The sequence below is a fragment of the Phaethon aethereus genome (assembly GCF_964289735.1).
Source record: "Phaethon aethereus genome assembly, chromosome: 1".
Taxonomy (NCBI): domain Eukaryota; kingdom Metazoa; phylum Chordata; class Aves; order Phaethontiformes; family Phaethontidae; genus Phaethon; species Phaethon aethereus.
Window position 1 is genome coordinate 152,873,173 of NC_138575.1, and position 26,483 is coordinate 152,899,655.

The following is a 26,483-nucleotide window of genomic DNA, read 5'->3' on the forward strand; positions in this document are numbered from 1 at the left end:
CTGAATTTCCTTTATTAAGGGGGACGTCATGTAACACGCTGAAGGACATTGACTTCTCCCAACTCATGAACCCTCCTCCCTGCAGAGGCAGAGCCTGCTCGGCAGCCCCGCAATGCGCTGCGCACCGGCCGTGCTGCAGGGCTGGGCGGGTGAGAGCCTCCCGCAGGGCAAGCCCGGGGTCAGTGTCGGGACATCGCTCCCGTTTTGTCTGAAGGAGAAGCCAGTGAGGCAGCTCGTGCCATGCACAGCAAGGTTGGTATAAAGCCTCTGAAACTCAGCAAGTAGAACTGGCTACACACTTTCTGAGAACATTTTTCTGTCTCAAAATCATACATTTCATCTGCATTGAAACATTCTATAAGAACGACTCGATTTCAGAAAAAAATCTAATGGAAATGTGTCTTTTAATGTTCCTTATTTAATCAGATGTCCCAGTGTTTTAAAATACCATTCAACTTCAAAATGTATATTGCATCATACCATATACCAAATAGCAGTTGAAATACACTATCGTCATATATCACAATATTGTATATTTTAAGAACAGCAAGATATTAAAAAGCAGACATTTAAAAAAATATTTGTTCTCTTAAAACCAAAATGCTTAATAAATTCCATTTGGAATGAGAGAAAACTAAGCTGTTGTAATTTCCTTTGGACTTAAAATGTCACATTTTCCCTTTCTCCCCCACCTCCCCACCTGCTTTCTGTCTCCCCCTCCCCTCCCTAGCAATTTGTGTTGACCTTAGATGGACTTCATGGATATCAGGAAACCCACTGTAAAATAAAGCATATCCCCTAATGTTAATTTATGGCACTGAATGCCATGGAGAACCTGTTCATTGTCATTTTCTGTTTTATTTCAGCTGTCTGTGGTTGTTATAGTATCACATAAAGTAATAACAGTTATGCTGGAAACGAATATGAAATAGATGATAAAAACATCCTTCGCTAGGATTTTACTGACCTCCTCTTTTGAGGCTACTTATTATAGCTGAATGAATTATTTGCAGCATATAATTTTCTCACCAAATGTAACATCTTTTTCACTCGTGCAATGTTTCTTGGCAGAACGCAATTTCCTAGAATGTATACTTTCTCATATTTATTTAACAAAAGGTTTGTAAGCACTCCATAGCAAGCAAAGTGTTTGATTGCAAACACTGCAAACCCTGTGACTACCCAGCCTCCTAGGAGCTGTGAATCTCTGCGAGAAAGTGGGCTGCTTAGTGAGAAGTAGCAGCTATGCACTAGCAGCAAGTTAGCCAGAAGTTACCTTTGAGATCCTATCAGTAAATATATATTTGCTGGCGCAATTTCCTCAGTGCTTGCCCAGAGGTACAACGGTGACTTCTCTGAGAAGCAGTCGTCCTTGTCAGCTTAAGGTGTTCATTGCTTGTTCAATCTCAGAAACTTCATAGGTATGGTAGGCAATTGTAGCCTTTTTTTGTTAGAGCAGGTCCTTGCCTAGACACTTTTGTATTTGATATACTTGGTGCCATATATTAGTATACCTCCCTTACTATAACTATGTATACTGATAGTTCTCATTTTCTCGGCTGTCCAATGCCATTCTCACATGGAGCATTTCTTTCTGCTGTATAGCTTTACTCTCAGTCCCTCAATTTCCTTTTTTTTCACCCCTCGTGTTACTGTCTGCATCCTTTTATCCCTGATGACTGTGTTTTCCCCAAGGGGGTTTGGTTTCTCTTCTACTGCTATTTTCTTCTTTAGCTTCTTCCACTACACACACTGTCACCTTGTAACTGTTTTTGTGTCTTACCTATTGTTCTCCCTGACGGTGAATAATCTATTTTTCATCTCGGGACTTCACCGTCATGTTTTCATCAGTTTTCTCAATGCTAATTTTAGCTGTCACACGCGCTGATGAAGGTTCCTGTTTAGCCGAGATTTTAGATCATCTGCTGCTGCAGTCAGTTCCTCTGCTCAGAGTCATGAGCGCTGCGTTGCTGCAGATGTGATTTGTCATTCGGAGCAATATTCATCATTTGGATGTCTCAGTTTGCATCTGAAGATGCTGGACCTGATCTCAATTTCCTTTACGCTGTTTGTTCTTTCCTCAGGTAGAGGGCTTGCATCGGCTCACCGTTTATACAAACTAGTATAACCTATTTGTGTCCCACAACTCATTTAACTCTACCAGACACTTGTAATTGGATTTTACTTATAAACATATAATGAAGAAGAGTTTTCCTCTGAAGAGAAACTACAAGAAGAGAACTCAAACTTAGGGATCTTCCGTATCGTTACGTTTTGTTGCTCTTTCTCTAGACTTTGCTTTTTCCCCTCCTCTTTGTTACGATGCAGTCAGAGTATCTGTCGGCACATTAAAATAAAATGAAGGATATTTGGGTTTTCCTCTCACTTTTTTTTTTTTTAATTAAAACCTCCTGAGGTGGATTGCGAGGAAATGAAGTCTGTTTTACGCTGATGTTCACGCACAGCGCTGCCGAGGGCTTCTGCCATTTACCCATTTTCACTTCCTGTAGAAACAACACTCTCCAAATAAAAGTCCAAAGATAAATCAAATATAACACTTTTGTATGTGTAAGTATAAAACCAGAAGGGACTGTCTTGAGTATCCAGTGCAACAAGCAATGCCCAACCTGTCGTTCTTTTACACCATGCGGACTGCTCACCCTAACTCCTCCTCCCAACGCAGCCGTATGTACAGGCATAGGGGCCCGCCACTGTTCCCTCCTCTGCAGTGGCTACAAGAAGACAAAACATCCCAGATCTATGACATAACATATTTTTCCTCAGTGTTTGGCAGTGATCAGCCAAATCAGTCAGCGGTTGTTTTGCTCTCTGTAACGATGGGTTCCAGCCTTGTGTCAGCTTTGCACCAGTTTAACTCCAGCAGCTTCAGAAATGTTACGCCTGGTGTTCATTAGCGTGGTTGCAATCAGTGTGGGGCCTACAGAGTGTCATTGCGTGCCCTTGGGATATACTCATTTAACTCAGCTTTCTAATGTCTCCTTATCTGATACCGCAGTGTGAGCCTGGGGTCATGCTGTCCCTCTTAAAAAATAATCCATCCTCCCTTGGGCTACGCTCTCTGGTACAAGCCATGCGTAAGAGGGCTCTGCTCTCAGCCATAGTGGTGCAAATGTGGAGTAATTGCGTTGTTGTCTGTTTGTGTAGTTACTCCAGCCTTGGATGAAGTCCAAATTCATCCCACAGTTTTGTTTTGGTGTTTGACCACCCCTTGCATGCCTGAGTTCACGTGGCCTTTTGAAGGCTCAGTGGTAGATGAGTCTCATTTCTGTCAAGGTAGCATCAACTGTTTGTCATGCTTTATTGCTCATCACATTTTTAATAACAGCAACTATTTCCTTCATTTTCCAACATGTTCATTCCCAGCCCACTGCGGTGTTTAACAAGTGTTGTGCCAATCTTGGAGCCATCCGATACTGGCTACTGGCTGCGGGGCAGCGTCCCAGCCCCTTAGCACTCAATTCCAGCAGCATTTGCTGTTCACAGAGGGACCGTCCCCAAAGTAGCCGGCAATCGGGATTCTCACGCCAGCTGGCAAGCATCAGCGGCGGGTGCACCGGGCACTGCGCGGTGCCATCCTGCCAGCGCCGAGATCTCCCCAGTGCTCTGGATGGAGTTGTTATCGCTGCAGAATAGCAGGCGCATCTGCTTCATATTGCTTCGTTAATGGCCGTTAATGACTGGAGTAAAAATCAGGCTGTGAATCATGACTGTTATTGGACACAATTTTGTGCTGTTTTCTCAGCAAAAGGTTTCATTTCTCCGTCAATCAGATTGCTTTTTACATGATTTATCTTTGACTTCCTTTCTGATAATGGTTATAAACTGGTACTTCAGGTCCCACGTGCCTGTCTCAAGGCTGCCCAGCCCTGATGAACAGCAAAAGACCTTAGCAAGTAGGAGAGAGCAAGTAATTAGACACTTTAGCAACAGGCATTTTTGCACAAGACATCTTTGTCAAACTGGAGTCGCTACCGTTGGCTTTTGAAATGAGATTTGAGGCTTGGATTCCTTTATGCTGCCTGGAAACCAATTTAGTACATGTGAAATAAAGTTCAGAGAGCTGAAGTGGTATGCTAAGAGATCTGTGGCTCTTTACTATTCATGATCCTTTTGGGAACCTTTCTAGGAATTTATAAGTAGCACGGCTATCCAACTAATATAACTTATCCGACTAGTTCATGTTGAAGCTTTCACCAGCCCAGTGTATAGAATGATGTTGTGGGCTGCAAATTCAAAGAAACTTGCTATTAATAACGAATTTCAAAAGTTGTTTCAGAATTTGCTGTAATTCCTGGAGATTTTCAACACCTTTCTGCAAACGAATTCTGCAATGGAAAGAATTCTCAAGGATTTAAACATTGCTCCCCCACAAAGATGCACATTTTGAATGCCAGCATATCTTGGGCTGTGCAGCTATCTGATTTTCTCATATATATGACTGCATTCGGCAGCCAGACCTGGCACAGCCAAACTAAGATCAGTGTATGGAAAGGCTTCCAGATTTTGTAGGTCTGTAGAAAGTAAAGTTGGAAGGGATCTTCAAAGCTTACTTGTTCCCTGCCCCATCCTCAAGCAGGATCAACGCAGGATAAACTTTTCCTGCCAGGTATCTGTCCAACCTACTCCAGGGATGGGTTTGCACAGCGCCTCTGACAAAACCTAGTCGAGTGCTTCTGAGATTTTACAGCTAAAAAGTTTTTTCTTAATTTCTTGTCATACATTTATACATGCACATGCATAGGTATGCACATAGCAGATTATATATGTATATGTAAACATATAGTGAAAGTGTAGACCCATCACATTTTGGGTTTTTAAAAAGTCTTGTAAGAAAATAGCTGAACAAATATAGAAAGTAGGAATACTCATAGTAGGTTCTTGAAGCAATGCAGTCTTTTATTTTTCTCATTTACCCCCTTTAGCTAGATTCTAAATTTATGATAATTGGTCTTTTGTAAGAGCATGTGGAAACTTTGCAGAGACGTATTACTGTCAGCTCCTTACACAGATCTAAAATGGTCTGTGCAGACAGGGCTTTGGAAGGGAATGCTATCTGTTTCTTCAGGAAATTAAATGCACAAATTCTTTTTGCCTCCTTCCAGCTGTAATAAATAGCTGAAGGACTCAGTCTGTGGCTGTTTCTCTGAGCTTTCCCGTAATGGATCATTCAGATGAATAATTCAAAGGAAACATTTAAACTATTTCAAAGTGCACATGTTCAAAGTGCATATGTTCAAAAACTGCAAAGTACATCACATCCCTGTTCTGGTCATTTTCTATCAATGTAAATCCACAGTCTGAACATCCTAGATCTGGAATTTTGGGGTTTTTTTTTCTATGTGAGAAGTATCTGCAAAAAAACAGCTCGCCTCGCCTGACCCGTTGACAAGGATAGTTTGTTACACGGGGGGTGATAGACCATACGTAGCTCTTATTTTCATAGAGTGGTGGAAACGAAGTGCGAAACGGCAGGCAGCTCTGTCTTAGTGTCCTGGAGGAAGATGTTTTCTTCTTTCTTCACAGGAACGGAGAAAGACTGGATGCCATGAGAAAATGAATGGCGTGTTAGCGAACTTGACTTCGCAGCTTTTCTCAGCCCACTCCTTTCCTCTGGCCGTAGGAGATCTGAGCATCCAGCCCTGCAGAGAGGGCTGCTTTCCGTAGCCTTTGTAGCAAGCGGTGCTGGCTCAAGGCCAGGTTTAGTATGACAACCCCAGCAGACAGACATGGTAGCAGAAATCCATTGGCAAGTTGAGCAGCTCAAACTGGGAAAACCCAGGGTTTGGTTCAAGTCACCTCAGCTTTTCTAGTGACTGGTGTGTTCCAAGTTTTAACTCTATCAAGAGAAACTTTGAGCAGTATGAATCTTATTTGCACATTGCTTAATCTCCTGTTTTATAATCACAAAAAAAGTTCATCTTCAGTTGAGATTTTGATAAGATCCTTTAGACTAACTGTAATATTAAAATGCCATTAGTTTTAGAAAATAGCCTTGTATCTCACATCAGTTGCATCAGTTGTGAGTGAAGTAAGGAGAGGGGTCAGCAAAACTGCTATCATGGACTTCCGGAGGGCAGACTTTGGCCTGTTCAGGTCACTGGTTGAGAGGGTCCCTTGGGAGACAGTCCTGAAGGGCAAAGGGGTCCAGGAAGGCTGGACAGTCTTCAAGAAGGAAATCTTAAAGGCGCAGGAGCAGGCGGTCCCCATGTGCCGTAAGAAGAGCTGGCGGGGAAGGCAACCGGCCTGGCTGAACAGGGAGATTTTGCTGGGACTCAGGGAAAAGAGGAGAGTTTATCACCTCTGGAAGAAGGGGCAGGCAACTCATGAAGAGTACAAGGATCTCGTTAGGTCAAGCAGGGACAAAATTAGAAAGGCAAAAGCCCAGCTAGAGCTCAGTCTGGCCACAGTCGTAAAGGATAATAAAAAATGTTTTTACAAATATATTAACAACAAAAAGAGAGGCAAGGAGAATCTCCATCCCCTACTGGATATGGCGGGGAACATTGTCTCCAAGGACGAGGACAAGGCTGAGGTACTTAATGCCTTCTTTGCCTCAGTCTTTAATAGCCAGTCCAGGTATCCACAGGGTATTCAGCCCCCTGAGCTGGAAGATGGGGATGGAGAGCACAATGTACTCCTCATAATCCAGGAGGAAGCAGTCAAGGACATGCTAAACCACCTGGACACCCACAAGTCTATGGGGCCTGATGGGATCCACCCGAGAGTACTGAGAGAGCTGGCGGAGGAGCTTGCCAAGCCACTCTCCATCATTTATCAGCAGTCCTGGTTAACAGGGGAGGTCCCAGAAGACTGGAGGCTTGCCAATGTGACGCCTGTCTACAAGAAAGGCCGGAAGGAGGATCCTGGGAACTACAGGCCTGTCAGCCTGACCTCCGTACCGGGGAAGATTATGGAGTGGTTGGTCTTGAGAGTGCTCACAGGGCACCTGCAGGACAACCAAGGGATCAGGCCCAGCCAGCATGGGTTCATGAAAGGCAGGTCCTGCTTGACCAACCCGCCTAGTGGATGAAGGAAAGGCTGTGGACGTTGTCCACCTGGACTTTAGTAAAGCCTTTGACAGCGTCTCCCACAGCATTCTCCTGGAGAAACTGGCGGCTTGTGGCTTAGACAGGTTTACTCTTGGCTGGGTGAGGAACTGGCTGGATGGCCGAGCCCAGAGAGTTGTGGTGAACGGGCGTTAAATCCGGCTGGCGGACGGTCACAAGTGGTGTTCCCCAGGGCTCGGTTCTGGGGCCGGACTTGTTCAATATCTTTATTGATGATCTGGATGAGGGAATCAAGTGCTCCCTCAGTAAGTTTGCAGATGACACCAGGTTGGGTGGGAATGTTGATCTGCTGGAGGGTAGGAGGGCTCTGCAGAGGGATCTGGACAGGCTGGATCGATGGGCAGAGGCCAACTGTATGTATGTGCCGGGTCCTGCACTTCGGCCACAACAACCCCATGCAATGCTACAGGCTTGGGGAAGAGTGGCTGGAGATCTGCCTGGCGGAAAGGGACCTGGGGGTGCTGGTTGACAGCCGGCTGGACATGAGCCGGCAGTGTGCCCAGGTGGCCAAGAAGGCCAACAGCGTCCTGGCCTGTATCAGAACTAGTGTGGCCAGCAGGAGTAGGGAAGTGATTGTGCCCCTGTACTCGGCACTGGTGAGGCTGCACCTTGAATCCTGTGTTCAGTTTTGGGCCCCTCACTACAAGAAGGATGTTGAGGTGCTGGAGCGTGTCCAGAGAACGGCAACGAAGATGGTGAGGGGTCTGGAGAACAAGTCTTATGAGGAGCGGCTGAGGGAACTGGGGTTGTTTAGTCTGGAGAAGAGGAGGCTGAGAGGAGACCTTATCGCTTTCTACAATTACCTGAAAGGGGGTTGTGGTGACGAGGGTGTTGGCCTCTTCTCCCAAGTAACTAGCGATAGGACAAGAGGAAATGGCCTCAAGTTGCGCCAGGGGAGGTTTAGATTGGATATTAGGAAAAATTTCTTCACTGAGAGGGTGGTCAGGCATTGGAACAGGCTGCCCAGGGAGGTGATGGAGTCGCCATCTCTGGAAGTGTTCAAAAAACTTGTGGATGTGGCACTTCAGGACATGGTTTAGGGGACATGGTGGCGCTGGATTAATGGTTGGACTTGGTGATCTTGAAGGTCCTTTCCAACCTAGTGATTCTGTGATTCTGTGATCTAAACTGAAGCTGATCCAACAGATGAATGCAACTTTATTGTGTTATCCTTGGCTTTTTACCCGCTTTGCATTTTCACCTCCTCCTATTTTTTTTAAAAAGGAAAACTGACATTCAGTGGATCACCAGTGTAGGCCAGCTGCTGAGCACCTTGTGCTATACCTTATGCTTCTCACTGGAAGTGTTTCCAGGGCTACCAGTGCTCTACTGGTGCTTCCCTTTGAATTGTCTTCTGGAGCAGCCAAGTGCCACAATGGGCTCTTGGATGCACAGGAGCAGCTTCGTGCTAGAGATTTTTCTCCTTTGGGTTAGAGGTGACCTCCTGGGTCAAACATTCTCCCTTTCCCTGCAATGAAGCCAGGGGTTACCTATTCCCAACCACTGTGCCCAGGCCCTTGGAGCTGATGGCAGATGGATTGAGTTGCACCCGTATGCAGGGTGCTTCAGTGCACGTTGGATGGGATGCCTGGGGTGGGATGCTGGCCAGGGATCCTGATCCTGTTGGCCCAGGATTCAGGGAACATTTTTACGTGGCCATAAGTTGGCCTCCTTTGTGTACTCTCTCCCTAAGCTGTCATGTGGGTAACTAAAAATTAGCATCTTTCTACTGAAAAAATCTGATTAGTTTTTTCTGTGTCTCTGATTTTAGGATGAAATTTTGACAGTCATCAGGAGGGTGGATGACAACTGGGCAGAAGGAATGCTGGGTGACAAGATTGGCATTTTCCCTATCCTCTATGTTGAGGTGAGTTCATAACAGGTGATGGTGGGTACTTCTCTTGATATCTTGCAGGGGATTTTGTGCCCACACGGGCAGGATAACCATGAAAATTCTTAAATGACAAGGACAGATTATACCGGAATAACTGAAAAGGGAATTTTTTTGTTGCTGTCCCCTAAGGCACTGTGAGGATACACTCAATTCAATTTAAAGTGGCCAGCAAAATGTATGCCCCGAACTACTGTTGAAGGCTTCCTGTGTAGCATTTCTGGTGTAATCTCCACAATATGTAGGGAAAATAGAGGAGGATGATTGCAGTTGGGGGTATCTTGAACGCGCCTGAGGAGAGATGGGTGCTGCCAGCAGGTGAGGAGCAGTGATGCAGGCTCAGCCATGCCCTGAAAGCACAGACCTTCGGAGGGGTGCTGCAGGTGTTCCCTGCTCGGCCAGCTCCACCCATGTGCCCAACGTTCCTCATTCCCCATGTGACAGACCCACTCTTATCCTGAGCACTTTCCTGCAGTCATTTCCATGGGAGACTTATTTCAGAGTAAACACTGAGAGTTCACTCTGTTCTCTCCTCTGAGCAGACCCATTGTGCCACCTCTTCCCACTGCTGTGCCCTCCTGCTGGTGCCTGTCCAGCTGGGTGCCTCTCGGGAGAAGAGCTGCACCAAGCGGTGGTGGCCTGTGGTGGCCCCACTGGAGATGCTCTGTTCTCCAAGTGCCAGGTAATGTCTTCAGGGACCTTTCCTCCTTCACGGGTGAACCAGAGGTGCAAAGAACGGATGGGGACCACACATGTATGTATTTTTTTGAGGTGCTGCCACTCCGCACCCACTGCTGGGAGCAGTATCGCCCTGACTCTGCTCTCAAGTGTAGGCTGGTGCCGCTTTCCAGAGTGCAACGTCTCTTGCGCCCGCAGCGGAGCCCGCCCTACTGTGCCTGCCTCCAAAATTACTTCTCCAGATTTCTTAGTTAATGATTTGAGACAAAATAGAGATAATTAGTGCCTGACTACCTAATTATTAACTCCAAGAATGACCAATTTGGAATAAACCATCATTAATATACATTGCGTTCCCACAGTTGACAAGAACAATAATATTAAAACCAGAATGTGTAGGAGCTGTTATTGGGAAACCAGCTGCCTCGTGTAAGTTAATGACTAGTTTTCTTCTATTCTGAACGCGTAAGACATTTTCAGTTTGTTGTGATTAAATGAGAAAGCTGTGTTTCTCCCAGATTTCATCCCTTTTCCTTTCTCTTTCTTGTCCTCGGGACATGCTATGTTACTGTCCTGAACTTTGCTGCAGAAAGAGTGAATTGGGGACCTCTGCACAGCCAGCCACTGTTGCGGCCCCCCACCCTTCCCCAGCTCTAGTTTCACCTGCAGGCTGTAAGTGCTTGCACTGCCTACGCACCGTATGGCATCCTGATCCCTCTCCCACCCCCAAGGTATCTGTTCTCCTTAATTACTGTTCTTGTAGGGTGAAGGGCTTGAAGCCTCAGAGGAGCAGCCCCCTGGGAACATGTGCAATGATGTCTCACTACAGTTCTCCAAGCACTAGCCCATCCTGGGTGGCCACGGAGGAGCAAGAGGTAGTGCTGTGCAGAGTCAGAACAGCAATGCTGGAAGTTTCTAAAGGGGTGCAAACAGCCAGGCAGCCAGCACCAAGTGAGAAGAACGCACATAGGAATGTGTGTGCATATACATTAATACACAGACACACACGTATATAAAATAAATACAACTATATGCACGTTCATATATCTGTGTATATATATGCACACACATATATTTTCTCTGTGTGAGTTTGAAATCTGGAGGCTTGAAAGGCCTTTTCAAAGGAGACAGTTGGGTGACATGGGCATAATACTTGTGCCATGATTTGTAAAGCCAAAGGGTAATGATCCTCCAGACAGAAACATCAGCCACCTATTTCATTCATGTCCTCGTGGATGAAGGCCTTGTTCTGAATATGAGATGAGCTTATGCAACTATTGGAGTTATACAATTATGTCGCTGTTGCCAGCTTCAAATGTTACTTTACATTAAAAATTAAGAGGAATCAGCAGGCCAAATCCCAAAGAAGTTTTTAAAATCTCAGTGCCAATGTTTATAAAATAAATCCATTAAACAAGCAGTACTTGAATCTAAAAACACTCCTTGAGTCTGTCCAAGTCTGTTAAGTGGTTTTCAAAATCTTGGCAAAATGTGCAGAATAAGCAAAGCTTAAGTCTCATGGTAGCCTTCCACTTGTGTGAGCCGATGGCCGAAATGCGTGGGATTTCGCATGGCATCCGAAGCCCCGCACTTCGGATGGAGCAAATTCCAGCCCGGAGCCCATCTCTAAGGGCAGGCTCTGATGTCCCCAGCTGCTCCCATGGCCAGGCAAGAGCTCCTACGCTTGCTCCGGCAGCCAGAGGATGAGAAAACAAGCCGGTCACCTCAAGGATCTTAGAGCTGAGCATGCCAGACCTACGAACAGGGGATGTAACCTGTGTTGTGGCTTTGCTGAGACTTCATCCTGGCAACGTGCTGCCATACCCCTCACGCTTGCCAGAAAGGCCGTTGCAGGGGCTCTGCTAGAAAGCGTTTGCACGCGTACGCCGCAGCGGGGTGGGAAGGAGGGGTGTATCACAGCCCTGCCGGGCGACCGGCAGGTTCCTCGTCGGGACCCCCAGTGGCCTCCCAGCGCTTGGGCTGTCAGCTGGCCCGCTTAAAGCCTGCAGCGTCTCCCTAGGCTCCTTCGTCTTCTTCCCACCCTGTGCTTACCGAACCTGAGAGCGGTCCACTTCTGTAAAGGGTTCTGTGCCTGGGAGGGCAACTTTTAGAGCCAGGCTGTGGTGTCACAAAGCAGCGGCACAAAAAACCGGCCGAAGGCATCGAAATGGACTTGCTCCCTGCGGTATTTTAGAACGTCTGTACCTCAGCATTACGCGTGGTTGTCCCTGTAGCCATATAACCGTGACGTGGCATGGGTTTTATGCTTTATTCCCTCCAAGGGTCCAGCAAGGCTGCTTGCACGCCTGCTGTGTCTGACAGCTCTCTGCAGAGAGGCTTTCTCCTGCCTCTGTCATCTCTGTCCCAACCTCAGAGAAGCTGCAATCGTATAAGGAATAAATATTTGCATCTCACAATGGTGACGTTTACAGAATGAGTCACATATGTTCTGTCAGGGAGAGTTTGCACTATTTTTTGTCTTATTTTGTAGCTGTCCTTTGTCTCCAGTAGAAGTCATTTGGGCTGATCATTTATGTTTTAATTTGTGTACAGAAAAACACAACATAACCAAATTGATTCTCAAGGTGCCTTCTGTCCTAAAATAAACATCTTATTAATAATCCTTATGGTTTGAAGTCATATTCTTGCTGGGAAGACTTTTGGACCTGCAAAGAATTCAAAGTCATAACTAAATTTATTTTATTTTACTGTCTTCAGGCTAGCTCCTTCATTCTTAGTAACTGCTGTTATTAGCTCTGTTTGGAAGTTACAAGTGTTGCGCTGCTGTGTGTAAAATTGAAAATAATGAAGAATAAAATGTGTCCTAATAGATTTAAGTGTCTGGGAATTAAATTTGAGGGCAATGGTGTGCCAAGTATTTGGAGGGACACATCCTGCTCAGATCGTCAGGAACTGGAAATTCAAAAGGCTGAGCTGTTAGATGAAAATTTCTGGCTGCAGTCCCCAGTGCAAAGAAGTATTGACTGAGATCAAGAAGCCTTACGAGTCAGTGGTAGAGCAAGGCAATTATTTCAAGCGCTACTGTGACTGTAATATCAGCAAATTACAATTGATGAAGTGCCAGCCCATTGTTATAATGTTTTATGGCAGCAGGGGCACTGAAAGCAGTGATTAAGTAATATTAGGAGTTTTAAAATTCTTTTTACAGAGCAATGAAGCAGGGTAATGGGGATCTTCTCCTGTTCTTCACAGTCAAAAAGAGAAAAAGGTAGAAAGGAGGTCTAGGAGAAAGAGGAAGGAGGAGAATGGGCAGAGCTGGTGGTATCAGTGCCCTGCAGCATAGATCCACAAGACTCCCTTGGAGACCCAGGGGAAAAGAATTCTTGCAAGTCAGTGTTTAAAAAGAGTTCAGCCAAAAGTGAAAAAAAATAAAATAAAATCCAAAGCCAAATGCATTTCATAAAGAAAACAATGATTTTTCATTCCAAAATTAGCTTTGCAGAGCTCCACATTTAACGATTTTGTGCTGTACCACTGGATCTACCAATCATCCTAAAACACCTTAACCCATACAGGGGAACCTGAGCACACGTGCCAGGACCCCGGCTGCGGTGTCACAGAGACCCATCTACCCAGCTGAATTTGTGCTTAACTGTATAACTATGTACTTTGCTGAGGGTAACCTTTAGTTAGCCTTCGCCCTCAGTCTGGCATTCAGTCTGGATGGCAGATTTGGGTTTTTTTTTTCTCTATATACAGATTCCCAGCTTAGCTGTTTCCAAATATCCTGGTGTCCTCAGTGGCAGTCATCACAGTTATATTCTTGAAAACTCAGATGTGTGTGTGTGTGTATTTATAGCTCTAAGAGATGTTTTGACCATTTTCAACAACATCAACAAATAATTGCTGCCCTGTCCACTTCTCGTCTATGTTTTCTCGCTCCTCAATCTGTTTGGTTCCTCCCTTCAGCTGCAGGACAGATGGGTCCCTATGGGACTCTCATAATGAATTCAACCTTGATGTCTGACCCGTCATTTATATATGTGGTTTCTGTGGCAGCATAGTCTGCACCTTTCAGAGTATCCCCTTTATTAAATCCTTCCAAAAAAAGGAGCCTTAGACAGTCATTAGATAGTAACATTTGTTTGGTGTCCTTTGCAAAAAGAACATACCATCTCTGTTTTTAAGGAAAGTCAAAACGGTTTATTTTAGCCTTGCTAGTATCATTTAATGCTAATAAAAATGGAGGCTTTTGAAAGGTGGGTAGAAGGAAACTAGTGTAGATGATTTTAGAAAAACTGACTTACTAAATCTCAGAGGAGCAAATTCATCCCAGTAGTAAGTAGGTGTAACACTAATGAGTTAAGAATTATACCCATTAACATTGGAATTGATTTTTTTCTGTTCTCTCTCCTTTTGTATGTCAGATAAAAATGGAATAAGAACCTTGTAAAGCTGACAATAACGTAAGCTCTAAGAGGTGCTCACCTAATTTCTGTTGAAAAGCTTTATTGATATGCATTTTCAAATTTTGTAATTACATTAAGACTTTAATTCCTGCACCTTCGTAATTTCTAAAACATTGGCCCTACTTGTTTTCCTCTTCAATAGAATCTAGTAGAATATTCCAGGGTACTTTTTGGTATCAGTTTTCTACATGACTGGAGTATAAATACAGTTCCCATGTTTCACATTCAAACTAAAACATGCAGAAGTTGTTTTGTGGGTTGCAAGAGGGACCTCAGTAAAAACTTATACGCCTATTACTACCTTTCACATCAGTCCATGAAAAAAAATTATTGATTTAAAGTACTGGTACACACATACAAAGTAAAATAATTTAAAGAACTTCAAACAACTGTGATGTCAATCAGGAAAACTAAGAGTATTAGCATTCAGAAGGGAGAAGAGTAAACATACAATATATAATAATATATATGTTTTATATATACACACACATTATTTTTCATCTCTGGCCCATCTCTTCTGCATAGCTGCTCAACTTCTTATTTTCCCTTCTGCTTATATAAATAAAAAACCTTTTGCTCTTTGTTTTAATTTCCTATGTAAAATGTAAATTAGCATGACTATGGGCAAATTTTTTTTTCTTTTTACTTTTAAGTATTTTCTTTCATGTTTTCTGTTAAGTTCTAGCATCCATCGTTGATCATTGATGCAGATTCTCTATGATTTTCCTCCATCTTCAGGATACAAAACAGCTGCATTGTCACCTTTTGACTTTAAATGCCAGGTTTCCCCTACGTTAGATTAGCTGAGTTCCTCAGCTCAGTAGACCTTTTCTAATCGGTCACTCCCCTCAGGCTACATCTGGACAAGTCAATGCAGGATTGCTTTCTGGTTTCTGCATTGGGGAGGACGTTCCTCCAAAGTTCATCTCAGGTGGGTGCCACGGAGAGGAAGCCTGCATACAGAGATAGGTGGGAGTGCTGTCACGTTTGAGTCATCCTCCAGCCCAGACAGTCATGAGATCTGTGGTGAGCCACAGTGAGAGCCAGCACATAAATTTAGACATAACCGTAGGTTGTGAAAATTTGCCTTTTGGGAACTGACCGTTTTAGTTACAGGTCTTCTCTTGCTTGTCCTCCTGCCCACTTTCACACAAATGAACTCATAATTAAGTTATTCTGATTAAGTATGTTATGGCCAATCTTTCTATTAATCAAAACCACATCAAATTGTTATCACCTCTTACTGTTTCAGGGACTGTTGAACCAGAAATTGGCCAGCTGTCACATTCAGGAGTATCTCCCCCACCCACCCCTGTGATGAGTAACATCGGAATTTCCTAGATTTTATTTTGTAAAAATAAATCTCTGGGGTTATTTATAGATGGTTTCCAGTCCAGCCAACTTAAGCTCACAACATTGGCAAATAAGCCCATTTCACGAGTCTTTCAAAAGCATATATATTGTTTTCATATCTGTATGGAGCATTTTTGAAGTGCTGCCTCCTAGACGCCAAAAATTGTAGTGCAAGGTAGGTACCTAAGTAAGATGGACTGACGTTTGCTCTTGATCTGCTAACAAGACTTCGATCTGTAGCCACAATCCACTCAAGGATTTCCAGCACTTCCCCTGCAAAATCCTGTTTGTCATCCTTCCCAGTGCAAACTGACTGGGGTCTCACCATGTGTTTCGCGTGTGCTGCCAGTTCCCCGTGCTATCAGCACACAGCACTACCTTCAACCCTTCGCTTTACCTTCAACTCTCCTCCTTCAACAAGCTTCTGCTTGAACACATGTTTTCCGATCCTTGGTGCAATCTGTCTCGTTTCTGTTATTTCTACACTGAGTTTTTGCTTCTGCCTCAAAGTTTATGTTCTGTTATGGTACCAGGGTTGCTTTTGTTACAAAACAAGCACTAGTGATGACCCCCAAACTTCCCTGGACAGAGAGAACAAAACATCTTCACAAACTGTTGCATCTTGCTTGATATTTTCCTTCATTTTCCTGTTTTCTTTATCTTTACTGTCCATTCATCCTTTTTTCCACTCTCTCTTTTAAAATTCTAAATTTTTGGTTAGATGGTAAATGAAGAGACATCTGCCGACATGCAGTCCTACTAGCAAGTTACACCAAGAAGCAACTGCAGCAACAGAACAGTGGTTCTGCCCCGAGCAGTGCTTTTGAACTGGGAAATACTCTTCCAAATGAATTGCAAGACCTTGTGGGTCTCTAGGTACAGTTCATCTGACCAACAGCAGATAGATCTCTACATCTGAGCTAATTGTCTGGGTTCCCCCTTACCATCAACAACCAGGTGTTTATAGGGAGAGAAATAGGCCACTTAATGGAGACATCTAAAATATGTCAGATGAACCTCCTTGTAGAAGAACCTGTTTCTCTTCATCAACCAGGAGGGGAAGGCAGGGGTGCCAGCTCTGGTCTAAAGCAAAGGAGAGCTAATCCTGGGCCCCACCTTCTGTGGTTGCTCAGGCTGTGAGTCTGTGGTCTACACGGTGTGAAAGGGAAAGGCCCACAGCTCTCATTGCACATAAAACCTGCCATTTCACCAGCAAAGAGTACCTATGTTCAAGTTGGTTCTTTGATGCTATGGGCAACATTTTATCAATTTCCAAAAGTACCTGTCCATCATATACCTATCAATGTTTGTTGTGGTTTTGCTAGGGAACCTTAAAACTGCTGTTTCTTTTGGAAGCAACAGGGTGCCATGGATGAATAAGCTTTCAGCAATGCTTAGACACATGTACAGCAAATCTTGGTGAGGCTTAGGTGCACTTGTTACTACCCATGAACTTCCTTGTTCTGCCTCTGGGATACCTGAGGCCTGCCATGGGTGTTGAGGAAGTATCTTCCACAAAAAAACAGTAGATGTTCATGTGGTCCTGCAATGTTTCAAGTGGAAAAATACCTCAGGCAAAGCATCAGTCCCTTGGCCTTGTATCTACCTAGAAGAACCAACTAATAGACAGCACATTACTTAGGGTTAGCTTTTGCCTGTGCGATTGACGACAAATGTTTTGGACTTCCTCGTGGTGCTCAGCATTCTCGTAACACACAACCATTGGAATGAAACATTTCAGCAACTGCGCAGGCTTTCAAGGGCTAGAAATTAGCATTCCCCATTGAGCGTACCCGCTATACCGGGGCCCTGTGGCAGCTCTAGAGCGCATCATCAGTAATCTGCTCTCTCTAGAGGAGGCATGAGAACAGGGCTTTTGTCTTTTCCAGCCATTGATCACCTCTGACAGCTTCTAAAGATTGCTTCAGCAGTGCTGAATCCCTGGGATCTTTCTCTTTTTAAAAAGAAAGTATCTTTCAGTATCACTTACCTAGAGCTAATGCATGGATGTATATTAAGAAGCTGTATGTCACCAGATACATGATTTGTCTAGCAGTTAATTAAAAATAAAATCCTAGAGGATGTCATTATTTCTCACACAGGCATTCTTCATTTTGTTTCCTAGTGTCCTTGTTAGTGTACGTTGTGCATCTCAATTAGCTTCCTTCTTGGGGAGCTTTCCTGGTGCCATAAAACTCTGGGAGTGGAGACTTTCAATCCAAATGTAGCCACAGAGGGAGAGTGCAAGGGTTTTGGCAGACGCCCCGGCAAACTGACTGTCTTCTCTGCCCTTTTGCTGTCAGCCACATCCGTCTGAGCAGAAAGTAAGATGGTTCCATGTGTCAGCTGCAGCACTGGTGCTGGGAGTGCCAAAGAAAAGTGGGTCCACTGTTAAAATCCCAGCCAGTAAAAGGACCTGGAGGAGGTGGAAGCACATATTATTCTTTGCTATGCCTGTGTTGGGTGCGATGACCTCCATCAGAGGGATAGGATGGACGGCTGATGTCAGTGACAACATAAATGATTTTCTGGGGGGTGCCTGTGAAAGCCCCCTCCGATCTCTGTTTTCAGAAGATAGCAAGTTACAAAAATACTGTTCTGCCACCGTGAAGAGTCACAAAATGTAGTTAAGCTTGACCCTTTAAGCTTTCAAAGAGAAGTAGTTTAAAGAATAATAGTTTTCTGATAGGATGAAGCTATGAACCATTTTTACCTCTTTCCTTACTTCATGTTGTGGCAGCTCCTGCAATGGTCAAACTGTCTTTATTCTAGGCACAAAGAGACCGGGGAGTGCATGTGTGTGCTGAATGAATGCTTCAAACAACAGAAATAACATGTGAAGTTGATTTTTAGCATAAAAATGTCATTAGCTATGCCAGAACCAGATGTTTGAGTTGTCTCAAATCCTGTAACATTTTGTTAGGTGTTAGAGTTGAACACTGAGAAAACCAAGTTCAAAAGACTAGAGGAGGAATCAGTACAAGCAAATTAAAAACAAAAATCAGAAACAGGGGGAGATAGTTAGAATTAATTTGGGGATCTCCATCTTTTCCACATTTTCTCTAGAACACACAAGATTCTTGAACGCTCACCCCTTTGTGTTTAGTCTATCCTGTAGAAGAAATTACATACAAGTCCTTGGTTTTTCTTACTTTGTTCCTTTACAAAGCAGACCAGACATTGTTTATTTTAGGTTCTGCTGCACCATTTTTGGGTGTGATACTGGCGTTATTGTAATCTGACAAATGCAAGAGCTGCTGCCAAAGGGTTTGTCCTGCTTTTGCCTCATCTGTGACAACACTTTCATTCTGCATTCCTTGTTCCAGGACTACCAGACATGTGGCTGCATGCTGAGATGGATCAGGGAACTCACCCTGTTGAAAACTACTCATTTAATTTGTCATTGCTTTTTTGCTTTCCAGTCATATCTATTCCATCATCCCATTTACTGCATAGCCACATGAACATCCATGCTGATACAGGGCAGAATGTGGGAAGATGGGAGAGGAGAGCATGTGGCATCTCACACTTACTGCAGGAAAACATGACCAGGGAAGCAACCCTCACTCACAGATACTCTGCAGGCAATGCTGCTGTTGAACTGTGCTCTAAGCCATTGTGTCAAAATGGTGAGGTGAGGAACATGGGGCTTTGTGTAAGCAACCTCCTCTACCTCCTCGTTGTCCCTCAATTTATCTAATTATTTTATTAAGTTATAATTTTATGATCAAGCAGCACTAGGTACTCCATAAACAACGTTAATAATATTAGCCTTGGTTTAAGTAAGGCTGGAGGGAGTGTCCTGCTCTAAATCTGACTTTGAAGTCTTCCGATCTGTTTAGACACAATTGAATCAAATTGACAGGAAATTTCATGAGAGAGGTTTCCATAATATAATTTTTCCATAACAGAATTTTTTCTGGAAAGCTTGGGACAAAGCAGGAGAGGCACCAGAGCATTCAGGCAGTGGTGGACTCATGCTGGAGACATTCTCCTTTTACCCTGTGGCTAAGGGGAGGGCACTGAAAGAAGAAGCAGATCTACCTTGTGTTACTGTTTCTTGAGAAGAAAGCATCCCTGCATAAGGAGGGAGAACACTCCTGGTTCAAGCCCTACCCGCCTTGCTGTTGGTGGGGAAAGTAAAGCTCAGTGGCATGTTTCATAATGGTCATCTCCTTGCTCCCTTTTCTCTGAGCTGCTTCTACCTCAGCAGCAGAGTAAGGAATTTACAGGCATGTCTTCCTTTTGTGTCCTTTTTCTTTTCCTCGCCCAGGAGGAAGAACTGTGTGTCTTCCCTTTGAGGGCAGAAATAATGGCCTCTGTATCTTCTCTCCCAGCTCCAGTCTAGTGTTTAGAGAGGCTTGCTCATTCCCAGCCAGAGCCTTTTCCTCCATAGGTGCATTGCTCAAGAGAAAGAAATGTGATGGTATTGATTTAGTGGGTGCCTGTTTTTTCTCTCCCTCAATATATGAATTGTTGGGGTGGGAAGAGGGTTATAGAAATACTTGATACCCCATTCCTGGCAGTCCCCAAGACCATGACAAGGTCTGTGAGCTCTTGGTGCTGGCACTGAGCTTCTCTGCTCCATAGCAGCTGGGAGGCTGTCCTGGTTTAACCCTGGCCAGTTACTGCTTTGTGCCATGCTCTGTCTCAAGCACCACTTCCAGGTTTTGTCGTAAGGGCACAAGAGCGCTCCCAAGGCCTGAGTTTAAGGTCAGCAAAGGCAGCTCCGCACCACTCCAGCGATGCATCCAGCTGCAACTTTCACTCAACACATACCTGAGGTTTTGGTGCAGTACACGATCAGAGTTATGTGTGCTACTGTTCCCATTTAGTCATTGGTTAAAGAGTGATCAACGTATGTTTATGGCAAGTAATAAATACATTGCCAATGCGAATCACCTCCTCGCACCTGGAGCCATTCATCCATTTGGCTGGTAGTCCTACCTAGTCTTTGGCCAGTCTGATTGCTGAGCATTCACAAAGAACAAACTCTCATCACCTTGTATCCTGATTATGGCTACATCCTTTTTGCACTTCTAACAAAATGCAAACCTGTCTCATTCATGACTATCCAGAGTGTTCATCGGCTGCCACTTCTTTCTTTCTCTCTGAAGCCGTTTTCTGTACTGTAGAGCCCATACAACTTGCCCTTACTTGCAAACCTTTGATTACTCATTTCTTTCTCTACCCATTGTCTTTTATTTACTACTGAAAGATCAACCCCTGTCTTTGATCAGCCAGCAATGCCAATCGCTTTGTCAGTGTTTTCAAATTCTCATTTTCTTCCTTAGTGCTCTGTTCTTCACTGTTGTGACAATTGCTTCAAAAACATCTGGGCAGCTGCATCAGCATTGCTCCTCCAGACCCCTCACTGAAATTTTTCTTGGCTATGATGCCTACAGAAGATTTATGGTATGCAAAGACCTCTGTCCATCTTGCTGATAAGACTGTATCGTTGTATATTTTGTCTACATCTATATATTGTATCTCATCCTCATCTTAAATTGTACTTTCCTTGGGCCAAGAGCTGTCTTGTTGCGCTATGTTTATGTAATACTTCTCACAATGGAGTTCTGATCTGTGGTGGGAGTTCTTCAGCATTTAATGGCAAAAATAATACAAGTATTATTAACAAATGTCTCTGTGTGACTGCATCACGTGGTGTGGTCACAGTTTGCAAAAATTCAGTTTCCTTGGAACAATTTATCTCTCTGCCTGCAGAATGTGGGTGCAACCCAGGGCAGTCCATTTTCAGAAAGGAATGTGTTAGGAAAATATTTGAGCTTGAGTAATTCCACAAACAGAGAAAAAAAAAAAAAAACCTGTTCTGCACTTTCAGAAAGATTTCCTACTGTGCATATTTTTTGCTAGCCCATTAATTTTGCCATCTCAGAACTCAAACAGCATGGCCTAGAGCAGTGGTTTTCCAAATTCCTTCCAGTTGTAGCATACTAACATAAACAGCATTTGCATATGGATGTCATAAAAGTGACTAATGCCAGCAATCATCATACTTTATTGCAATAATATGACACATGTGCCTGAGCATCCTAAGAGATCTGCTCAAAGCTCATTGGTGCTGAAGAAATGGCGCACCTCTTATCTAGCAGTGACACCCATGGCAGAGCAGGCTTTGACAGGAAACAGAGAATGAATCCAGCTCTAGATGACTGCATGACTCAACAGCGCTGGGTACGTGTCCTTTACCCTAAACCAGAAATCAAACTCGGGAAGTTGAACAAATAGCATTTTCTAGTTTGATAGCCAGAAAGTTCAATGAACCCCTTGACTGCAGCTGTTGGCAAGCCAGTGGAGAGACATCTGACCTCAGCCTTGTACCCAATCATATTTTAGCATCTCGGATTCTCCAAAGAAGGCTGCAAATGGTTCCTCTAGGCGAGGGGCAGTCAGTCATGCCGTGAGTGTGAGGCTGAATGCTGCCATTTTCAGTCAAGAATTTGCAGAGTCGAGGGAATTCGTCACAGTTCAACATTGTCAGATTTTTCTTCCACAAGATGAGGGGGGAGGGTTGTGAACTCAATTACATCACCATATAGCACAGAAAACACATTTTCGTATCTTACAGACCGGCTTTCATAGCCTTCAGTTACTGGTGAGGCTTCCTACAAAACTGAGATGGGCATGATTATGCCATGTGCACAATCTGCTTCCCAATGCTGTTCCAATCTGTTGTCCACCTTTTAACAGATATGAAAGAAGTATAAAGGTCCCCAAGGTAAGACAACCTCATGTAAAAATCGTTTAAAAATAGCTGGTCACTGCGTAGAGTGAAGGAGGATGCAAAGCTGTGCTCCCACTGAAGGAGAAGAGAGCTGTGCTGTTGTACATCAGCACATCTATGTGGGAAGGAGGTGCTTTAAATGGGCAGGTAATTTCAAGCAGAGTTTGCACCATAATAGCTACAGGATAGGGCAACTGTGAGACACAGACTCAGGCTGGCAAGCAATGTCTCTCTCAGAACAACTCCTTTTTTTCTTCTGTGTGCAGAGGTAGGAAGGCCAGTCTCCCTGTCACACGGATGATCCGTGTATGTTGGTGTGCTGCTGCCCATCTCAAACACGTGCAGTTCATCTCCCATTTCAGAGAAACATCTCAGAACTGTCCCTCTGGGGATTCATCGGGCTTTTGGGTGAAACAGCAGCACATCATGTCCTGACCCATATTTTCACCCCAACTGGCAAATAGGGAGCCCAAAGCCTGGACACACGTCTCCAACGATGCAGCAGCTTTCGTGGCAGGTGGCTGACATCCTTTGATGTTGGCTGCTCCCAATGAAACACACAGTGTGACCCCTGGAGCTGGTGCTTCAACACTCTACCACAACCAGCAACCCTGCTTTGTAGCCAGCCGTGGCAGGAGCTCCAAGCACGCATTATCTAACTACATAGCCCCATGGGACATTCCCCTGTTGCGAATATCCTGTATCACATCCAGCAATCCTTCTCTGTCTGGGAAGAAGGAGCCAGGAGAATATGTAGTCAAAAATATCTCTTTCCTATATATAGTACACACAGGACAAAGGCTGTTTATCACAACCCTTTAGTGCTAATGTCTGCTTGAAGTGTCTATACCTTGGTTCCTTTTACAAGCAATTGAACCAAAACATTTTCTTGGCATTTGCTTTCATTCTTCATTTCACTGCTTTATCAGAGATAGAGACAGCAGTACATTTATTTGTGTGCGATTCCCCACAGGTAATCTTCAGTTGCAGCACATAAAACTTAATTTTCCCCAATTGTATGATATTTCTTATTCTACACAAAGTTGTAAATCACCGCAACAAAGACTCTTTCTTCCTCACTGTAGGCAAAGCCTTGCAGTACTTGAAAAATTACTTTGGCTTTCCATGTGCTGCTTGCGCTGCAATTCCAAGAGCTCCCAAGAACTTCACAGATTTATCCAACTTCATGCGTTCTGCAGATAACATTGATGTGAGGTGCATGTAGGCCTTTTTCTCATTGTCCACCACAACATTTTTGTTATCAAATTCAGAAAGGACTTCAGCAAATACATATTTTTTTTCTTTCATCCCTATCCTTTATCACATTAAGTTGGAAGCAAGTGTTTTCCTTAAAAAAAAGTGGTATTGTTGCTTCTTTTACATAACCCTGAACATTACAAAACCAGCATTTTCAAGAACAATATTTCCAGGAATAAATCTCAGAGAATGAGCAAAAGGACATGATGTCGTGCCTGGTAGCATGTGTGCACAGTACAGCTATGAAGAAGACAAGGGTCCATGCAACAATGTGAGCACGATATTGCCTGGTTCATAATCCCATTTATAATTACTTGGGGTCACACACCATAATCTGGAAGCCATTTGATTTGAGACTCTCAGGCTTGATGTCCACATTGACTCTGAAGCAATCTTCTGCCTTAGTTGGTAGTATTTGACTTGTCAATTTTCAGTTAATTAAAAATTTAATGAGTGTTGTTGATCACCCAAGTAAACAATAGAATCATCACAGAACCATCATAGAATAGTTTGCGTTGGAAGGGACCTTTTAAGGTCATCTAGTCCAACCCCCGTGCCATGAGCAGGGACATCTTTAACTAGAACAGGTTGCTCAGAGCCCCGTCCAACCTGACTTTGAATGTTGCCGGGGATGGGGCATCTACCACCTCTCTGGGCAACCTGGGCCAGTGGTTCACCTCCCTCATTGTGAAAAATTTCTTCCTTAGAGCTAGTCTGAACCTACCCTCTTTTAGTTTAAAACCATTGCTCCTTGTCCTGTTGCTACAGGCCTTGCTAAAAGGTCTGTCCCCATCTTTCTGAGAAAACCCCTTTAAGTACTGTGAGGCTGCAAGAAGATCTCCCCAGAGCCTTCTCTTCTCCAAGCTGAACAACCTCAACTCTCTCAGCCTGTCCTCATAGGAGAGGTGCTCCATCCCCCTCAGCATTTTGGTGGCCCTCCTCTGGACCCATTCCAACAGGTCCATGTCTTTCCTGTGCTGAGGGCTCCAGAGATGGACGCAGGACTCCAGGTGGAGTGTCACCAGAGCAGACTGCAGTAGAGGGGCAGAATCACCTCCCTGGACCTGCTGGCCATGCTGCTTTGGGTGCAGCCCAGGATACAGTTGGCCTTCTGGGCTGTGAGCACACATTGCCGGCTCATGTCCACCTTTTCGTCCACCAGTAACCCCAAGTCCTTCTCAGCAGGGCTGCTCTCCATCCTTTCATCCCCCAGCCTGTACTGATACTGGGGGTTGCCCCGACCCAGATGCAGGGCCCTGCACTTGGCTTTGTTGAACCTCATGAAGTTCATACAGGCCCACTACTCGAGCTTGTAATTAATGCCAGGAGCCTTTTGGAACATGAAAGAAGGAGGTAAAAAGTTGCCAGAAAACTCTAAAAAACACAAGGCTTGGCTCTTTTTAAGGTGCGTAGGCTCTGCAGGTATTGCTTAGAGATCACTTTTGATCCACACAGCTGTGCTCCAGGAACTGTAGTATCTTTCCTAGCCCATGCTGAAGTTTTGAGGTCCAGCTGGCTCAAAGTGAACGTTTCTGCAAGTGAAGGGATTTCTAGATTTTAACGCAAAGCTGTTTCAGAGAGCTTCACTTTCTTGCAGTAACTGGCAGCCACGTTAAAGGGCTCATACATCTGCCAAGAGTCAGCAAGGCATGAGGACTACAACTGAACTGCTTCTGAAAGCCTCCTGAGTCCATCTTGGTCTCCTGTCCAATCTGTTGCCCAGTGTGAAGCTGCTCACACATCTCCTGCCAGCATCTTCTGTCATTGTGCAGGTGGGCACCTGGATTCAAAGGGAGAGTCACAAAGGTTTTCCATTTAACAAGAACATGAGTGAGGGAGACTCAGCATAGCCAGAAAGTTGGTGGATTTCTACTGGGAAAGGGGCAGTGTTGTTCTGGGTCTCCTGTGGCTGTTCCTCAATGCAGGGACTTTGAGCCAGGAGCCCTGGTACCCAGCTGAACTCCTAAACCACTGCAGCCTAGGCCATTTCCATGTTTCTTAGCTGAGAAACATCATCTGAGAGATGGTTTCCTAATGGACGTCTTGTCAAAACCAGCATGTTCCTGGGAAGTACTTAAATTCTGTCAAGTTTCATTTTTTGATGAAAAAATAGTTTGTCAGTGAACTCCTCACAAGCTCCAACAGGGACTCTCTTGGTACTGAAACTTGTGCCAGATGGGCACCAGTCCTTCCACAGTTGAAGGCAGCTGGAGTTTCGCCACTGACATCAAAGGAATTAGGATCAAGCCCAAGAATTCATGACTGCACTTTTTATTTAGCTTTCTGAATAATTTATAAGTAAAAATAGGCTGGATTCTCCCACTCTTTCTGATGTTGACTAAAGCTGTGTTTGGTTACATTTCTTGCTTTCAAAGGAGCTTTGGTGCAGTCATGAGCATCTCATTATGAAAAAGGGTGTCCACAGGGGACAGAGAAGAAAAGAGGAGGAAATCCCCAGGCACAATGAAGATGCACAACGAAGATGCACAACAGATCTGAGATTCAGAGATGACAGCTCAGAGTAAGATAGTCCTCATACTTGGAGCTGAAGACTAGATAGCTAGAATTGTTTCAGGGAGTGGAGCGGGGCAGAAAGCATACTTCCTTTTGGTGAGTTCATCTATTTTTAATGACATTGCATTTAGTTTTATTTTCTTCCTTCTCAGCAATTTGGACATTAGTTTCTATGTGCTTTGCTCCAGAGCAGACTTTGCAGCAGACTGCACATTTTTTTGGGATTCACCAAGCCATGTGTTTGTTCTCTATCACTGCAAACCATTTTCCATCTTAAAACTGTTTGGAAAAATGGGAAAGAAAAAAAAATTCCCAATTCACCACCCAAGGCTTAGTGTTTACTTCTGTTGCACGCATCATTTATTTTCATTCTGCAAGATCATGATGACACGCTCGTCCAAGCACATGCTGTTCTAATATGCTACATTCCTTTGGCCTCTCAGTGCGTTAGAAGTGACATTGCTGCTAAATGAGAAAGATCTTGTAACACAGGAAAATAGATTGCTAAGTACCACTGCCTTTCAGGG

General features: G+C 44.3%; 1 protein-coding gene across 2 annotated transcripts in view; it reads left to right on the plus strand.

Annotated features, from left to right (window-relative positions):
- SH3RF3 (SH3 domain containing ring finger 3) overlaps window positions 1–26,483 on the plus strand; it is a gene marked incomplete at both ends in the record, with an annotated part of 262,235 nt that overhangs the window by 168,224 nt on the left and 67,528 nt on the right. For both annotated transcript variants that reach the window (XM_082014120.1, XM_082014121.1), the window contains one exon: window positions 8,860–8,955. In XM_082014120.1, the coding sequence (XP_081870246.1) occupies window positions 8,860–8,955 (96 nt within the window). The remainder of the gene's footprint in view (window positions 1–8,859; window positions 8,956–26,483) is intronic.